The sequence below is a fragment of the Arachis ipaensis genome, chromosome B09, assembly GCF_000816755.2.
Source record: "Arachis ipaensis cultivar K30076 chromosome B09, Araip1.1, whole genome shotgun sequence".
Classification (NCBI taxonomy): Eukaryota; Viridiplantae; Streptophyta; class Magnoliopsida; order Fabales; family Fabaceae; genus Arachis; species Arachis ipaensis.
This window is the reverse complement of record NC_029793.2, coordinates 7,480,518-7,486,985: the sequence shown is the minus strand read 5'-3', so window position 1 is coordinate 7,486,985 and position 6,468 is coordinate 7,480,518. Positions and strand designations below refer to the sequence as shown.

At 34.3% G+C, this 6,468-nt stretch overlaps 1 protein-coding gene and 1 long non-coding RNA gene across 3 annotated transcripts in view; one reads left to right on the top strand and one right to left on the bottom strand.

The window, feature by feature from the left end:
• The window catches only part of LOC107614878 (TMV resistance protein N-like), a 16,031-nt gene extending 12,947 nt beyond the window's left edge, over positions 1 to 3,084 (top strand). For both annotated transcript variants that reach the window (XM_021110869.1, XM_021110868.1), the window contains 4 exons: positions 111 to 1,643; positions 2,021 to 2,080; positions 2,563 to 2,646; positions 2,876 to 3,084. In XM_021110869.1, coding sequence (XP_020966528.1) covers positions 111 to 1,643; positions 2,021 to 2,080; positions 2,563 to 2,574 — 1,605 coding nt within the window. In that variant the 3' untranslated portion in view covers positions 2,575 to 2,646; positions 2,876 to 3,084. The remainder of the gene's footprint in view (positions 1 to 110; positions 1,644 to 2,020; positions 2,081 to 2,562; positions 2,647 to 2,875) is intronic.
• Positions 1,501 to 6,468, bottom strand: part of LOC110266363 — a 25,785-nt gene continuing 20,817 nt past the window's right edge. The window contains exon 3 of the long non-coding RNA XR_002353652.1: positions 1,501 to 1,591. This is a non-coding gene — a long non-coding RNA (uncharacterized LOC110266363). The remainder of the gene's footprint in view (positions 1,592 to 6,468) is intronic.

Sequence of the window (6,468 nt, the reverse complement as noted above, 5' to 3'; positions counted from 1 at the left end):
ATAATTTATAAAATTAAAAAAGTGAGAGTGTAACGCATTAAACAATAAACCAACACTTTTTTCTTCCACTAGTGATGTATATGTGTTAACATGTTTGTTGGGATTGACAGAATCTACCAAGTTTGGAGTTTCTTGACCTCGATGACTGCAAACGCTTGATAGAGTGCCCAAATTTAGCAGGTGCCACGAATCTCAAAGAAATATCACTCCGTGACTGTGAAAGCTTACGAGATGTTCATCCATCTATTTTCTCTCTCCCCAATATTGAAGAACTAAATGTGAACTATTGCACGGCGCTGAAGAGGCTTTGCGGTGACTATTGTTCTCCCTCTCTCCATCGCTTGTTGGCCACTGGTTGCTCCAATTTGGAAGAGTTCTCAATCTCCATGATGACTCATCATTCCAAAATCGAGTTATGTTTACCATCAACGGCTTTGAGTGACGTTCCATCCACTATTATGCATCTCAAAAATCTTGAATTGTTCGGTTTTAACATCAGTTACTCTCTTCAAAAACTTCCTCTAAACTTTGCCTCCAAAATTGCACTCGTAGATCCAATAAAACATGAAGACGACACATGCATCATGTTAAGTAGAATATTCCCCACCCCTGCCTTCTTGTCTCTCAAGCAATTAGCTTTCTACAAATGTAAGAGCTTTTCTAAACTCCCAAACAACATTCATGTCTTACAATCATTACAAGTATTAGAACTGCAAAGTTGTCATGTCATTACAAGTTTGCCAAAAAGCATTAAGAATCTTCAACAGCTCATGAAACTTGTGATCATTGATTGTGAACTGCTTCAATACGTACCTCCACTTCCCCCATCTATTAAATTCTTTGATGCACTAAACTGCAAATCCTTGAAGGAAGTCTCGAGTTTAACCAGTGAACCACCCAGAAAACACAATGCATGGTTTGGATTCCATAACTGCACAAAGTTGGATGATGATGCATATGATGCAGTTTTGGAAGACTTCAAATCCAGGATAAAACTTGTGGCAAATAATGATGGATATTCGCATAATGAAGCAAACAATGGTAATATATTCTTCTACTACTATTTACCAAGTAAAGAGAGCATAATTAATGAGTGGTTCCCTGACTACTACTCAAGAGAAGCTTCGATCATTGTTGAAGTTGCTCCAGATCACAAGATTTCTTCTTGTCTTGTTGGCTGCATCTTGATTTCTCAATACCAATCTTGCAAGCTTGTCGAGAAAGAAGTGATATTTGGATGGAAATGCTACCTGGGAAAGGGTTGCAACGAGTGGGAATGGATCGCAACTTCTGGCAATAGAGGACTCTTGACCGGTCATTTTCCCATCAATAAGATTCCATTTGAAATGGTATCAGATCATAAGGTAGTATGGTATGATGGAGAGCGTTCCAACAAGATAACGGAAGCAATCAAAGAGAGAAAGAGGGACACCAGTTGTAATTCTATCCTTAAATTTGAGTTCTATGCAAATACAGAAGATAATGAGGAAGTAGTGATAAAGGGGTGTGGGATCCGTTGGATGCATTTCCATGTCAATGATGATGAAGAGATTAGTCCAGATGCCACTCATGAGGGCTATGAATCTGATGACTTGGAGTTGGAAGATGAATCTGATGGCTTGGAGTTGGAGGACGACATTGAGGTAATGCTTCTAATACTAATAGTAACTGAAAACATAGAGTTGATAAATTATGTACGTGCTTGAATTTTCTTTTTATTTCTTCTACACAACCTAGCTATAATTTTTTATTGTTTCTCTTACAGAAAGCTTCTTTGCTTCAATTTTATAGATATATATCTTGTAAAAGTCACTACAAGAATTACAAAAATGAAGGTTTACTATGCTCTTTACAAGAAATAAAACATTTTCGCATATTGATGTTTATGTTCATGATGTGTTGTCAATTTTATACCATAGTATGTTGTTTCATATCGTCCTTGTTTGTGTGATTAATTATCGTATTGTAGTAATAATGTATCAAATGTGGGGGATCATGAGGAATTATATTCTTGTTGCAGAGACAGAGAACAGTGAATCCGAGAAAGAGTATATTTGCGTCGTGGTTCCAAAGATTACTGGTAAGTTGCCCAATTATGTTAGCTAATCTTTTGGTTATACTTGGTCAAATTACTATTTCTTGAGCAGTTCAGTTTTCATATTATAATTGAGTTTATTTTAATATATGATCTCCTATTATAATTGTAATTGTAGTCGCAATATTTTAGTTTTTTTTTATTTTACTTTTTATTTCTTTTTTACCTTTTATTTTTACTTTATTGATTGATTATTATTTTGAAGAAAGTTAGTTTTCTAACAAAACCCAATGTTATTGTTAATTTGGTGATTATCATATTGAAATCGTGCTATGTTACTGTATGTAATTGTATATATATCATAACTTCAAGCTATAATAAATAGAGTTGCAATAGGCTGCAAATATATTCAAATTCAAATTGCAAGAAAAAAATTTATACTACATAAACTACACTGCGTATTATTGTAAACGCTACAATATCTGGAATCACCAAAATTAATTTTATTGTTATCGATTTTGTAACAGTGCTGCACGTAGAGCAAATACAGAAGAAGAGATACAAAGAAATATCACTCCAAAAACAGAATAATATCTTTCTGTTAAATTAAGGTACAGTAACTCTGGTTTCTTTTGCAGAATTATACAATATCTTTTCCTTTTTTTTTTTAATGTGTACTTTGTTCCTTGTTTCTCTTCAATTGAGTTGATATTGTTTTGTGATTATAAAAGAAATAAAGGAAGAGAAAACAAATTGAAGAAAGTATAGCAGTGAATGCAAGGTCATGTGTTTCAACTCATATATGTGTTTCTTTTTTTAAACATTTTTTCCTTTCTACAGTGAAGAATATCATATGAGAATTCGAAGAGGAAAGCTTCTGTGGGGAACACCTAAACTTCCTTTAGTTCATATTGTTGTAATAGTTGTCTATTTGCTCACTTTATAGCACACTTTCCTTGAGGACAGCAACTTCGTGTGTATTAAATGATTGGATTTTATTTGATGAGTTTGGAAAACTCTAAATTAATATTTGTGATGACTAAACATTATTAATTATATCAATTACAAAATTATTAATTTGATTTTCTTTTAACATATGTTAATTAATAATTTTGTGATGCAGGTTTATATTGGACCGAAAAATAAAAGAAAAAATATTAGCTTGCCCAATTCATATACTCAGCCTTGGAATTGAATTTATACGGCTGAAAAAATGGTTGCGTTGGTTGGGCTAGAATTGATGAATTAAGCCTAATTGATTTTATCATTAAATAATCAAAGAAGTGTGGCTGAAATAATTTTGAATGGGCCAGAATTCCAATAGCATCATAATCCCAATTTGTCTAGCATGCATGGTCCGAAAAAAAAAATGGAATTGGGGCAAAATGATGAAAACCCAATTCATTGAATTTTGTTGCATGCTTCCAACGGACTTCACACATTAACTAGTTATGGAATTCAAATTCTATAGAGAAAAGTTAATGCAGTCCTTGGGAATATGAAAGAGAAAAAGTCAAGTGATATGATGGCAATTAATGGTAGCTTACACGCTACTACCCAAGCTTGGAGAATTGCACCTAATTAATTTATCTATCATAACACTCATAGCTTTGCTTTTCTCTTTCTTCTCTCTCTATTTGCTTCTCTTCTTTTCGGTTCTTGTCCAGAAAACAAAGAAAGAAATGTTCTTCAACAAAGAAAAGGAAGAAGCTGCATGCATCAAGACCATCAAGCTAATAATGGCAAGAAAATATACTAAAATAAAAAGGAGCTGTGGCTAAGATTGTCACCAAATATGGTTAGATTTGGTGAAGTAATCTTGGGAGCTTCATGCTCAAAATGGAAGGCAAAGATTCGGCCAGCAAGGGAGATTCTTGAAGCATGGCTTGTCTTCGATTCTGTTCTACCACCACAGGGAGTAGCTAGAGTGGCGAAGTGATGGTTGAAGGCAGAGATTGAAGCAGATGAAGTCATCATCATCATGAGGCATCAAGGGCCAGAAATCCATCTTGGAGAGGATGCCAAGGATGGAGAGCTCGGATTGATGTAGGGTGATGATCAAGAAAGGTTTAGAGGTAATTGCATGTTGGTTATTGCATGATTATCTCTTATCTCTCCTTGTGGCCGAACCGGATTTGTTGAAGGAGGAAGAAGTTGGTTCGGTTTTGGCTTCAAGTGTGGAGGCTTTCCTCTTCTTTAAAAAGGGGGAACAACCACTGGTTGAAGCAAGGAGAAATATTGAGAGTGCAAGGCACAGTGTTCTCAGAGCTACCTGAGCTAACAGTTTTCTCTTCTCCTTCAATGTATTCTGTTTTGTATTTTTCTGTTTAATTTTGTCATGTCTTGAGTCTCATGGTAAAAGGCAAACAGTGAGGTTTGTAATGAAAAAGCCATAGAGCGGAAAAAGGCAGAGAGTGCAAAATTAAAAGAAAAAGCCATAGATGTCTTAGAGTTCCTTTGTTCATCTATGTTGTGTTTCATGATTCTGTGGGAATCCCCTTGTAAGTTGGGTTAGCACTTTACAAGTTGTAATCAGATTGATTATAGTGAAATTCCATCATGGTTGTGATGGAGACTGGATGTAGGCTGCACTGCACTTAGCAGCTGAACCAGGATATATCTGGGTGTAATCTTCAACTCTTCTCTCCTACATTTCTGTTTCTACTGTACAAGAGCAAAAACTAAAATTATCTCGTGCCAAGTGACGAGACAAAAAGAAAAGTCGTATGGCAAGGGACGAGACAAAACAAAGTTGCTCGTGTCCAGCTACGAGCAAAAACAGAAAAGTCTTCTCTGAAGGTCAGCAAGTGTTAGCAATTTAAAAAGGGGGCTAAGATTCAACCCCCCTTCTCTTAGCCACTGAAACCATCATTATTAAATGAAAATCAAAAACTACTATAAAAGAAGAACATTGATAGACTGATACAAATTTGTATCAAAGAATAGAGAATTAGATAGAAATTCAGAGATAATAAAATAGAAATATCTCGAACTAAGATCAAAGAGAGAAAGTAGAATTTCCAATTATACCATGCCTAGCCATACTATTGCATCATATTCTTATTTATAGCATAATTCTCTAATAGTTGCAAATAATGATAGATATCCGAATACATTAAGTTTAGGGGGCCAGCGTTTTTGTTGAAATCTGGTCAGCACTTAACCATCAAAAGGAAAATGATTAATCCTACACCATTAGATATCATCTCACACCATTAAAAATATTGATGATGACTAATTGATGGCTAAACATCACAAATTCTGCTGTCCCCTAACATTCCTCATCCGAATAATGAAAAAAAGAATGATAATATATCCTTCTACCATTTACCAAGTAAAGAGAGCATACTTAATGATTGGTTCCCTCACTACTATTCGACAGAAGCTTCGATCGTTGTTGAAGTTCCTCCAAATCACAAGCTTTCTTCTTGCCTTGTTGTCTGCATGCTGCTTTCACAATACCAACACTGCAACCTTTGGAATAAGCACATGATATTTGGATGTGAATGCTACATGTAAAAGGGTTGCAACAAATGGGAATGGATAGCAACTTATCACAATAGACCACGCATGATGGTTGTATTCAAAATGGTGTCAGATCATATGATAGTATTGTATGATGGAGAGTATATATTCCAACAAGCTAAGATAATGGAAGCAATCAAAGAGACTAAGAGGGAAACCACTTGCAATCCTATCCTTAAGTTTGAGTTCTCTGCTTAAACAGTGGATAAAAAGAGGAAGTAGTGATAAAAGGGTGTGGGATCCATTGGATCCATTAGTGAGCAATTTGATACAATACTCAAAGCTCCAATATTTAGAGATCACATTTCTTATTATTCTGTTTGCCATGCTTGCTTTGCATACCAAGCCATCGATAATCCCTTCACTAATATGTCGTTATTTTCTTTTTATTTTTTTCCTCATTTTTTTCAGCACAACTTACACATACTTTCCTTTTCCTAAATAGTTCTTTATAGTTTCTTACTCTGTAAAGGTTAACCAAGCTTCTTTGCTTCACTTTTATAGATGTGTCTTGCAAAAGTGTGGCATTTTGTAATATTCATCCTTTTTAATATCAAAATAAGTTAAAGGATTTCATTTTAATGTTGTATGATATTAAAGTTCTCCATACTCTTGTCTAATTATATATAAATGAACACATTAATATTTGTTATTGTATTGAAAGTATTTTCACTTTAACAATAAATATATATCACAGAGATTATTATATATGACTCAAAATTTCTTAAGACCAATTAAGAATATCAGTTTAATTTTATAATGCAGTCCTATAGTTGATATCGTTTGTTTGTGTGGTTAATTATTGTATCATAATAAAAATGTATCAAATGTGTAAGAGAGTTGGATAATGAAAAAATTATGTTGTTGTCGTAGAGATCTGGAGAAAGATTGGATGCATATTGTTGGGA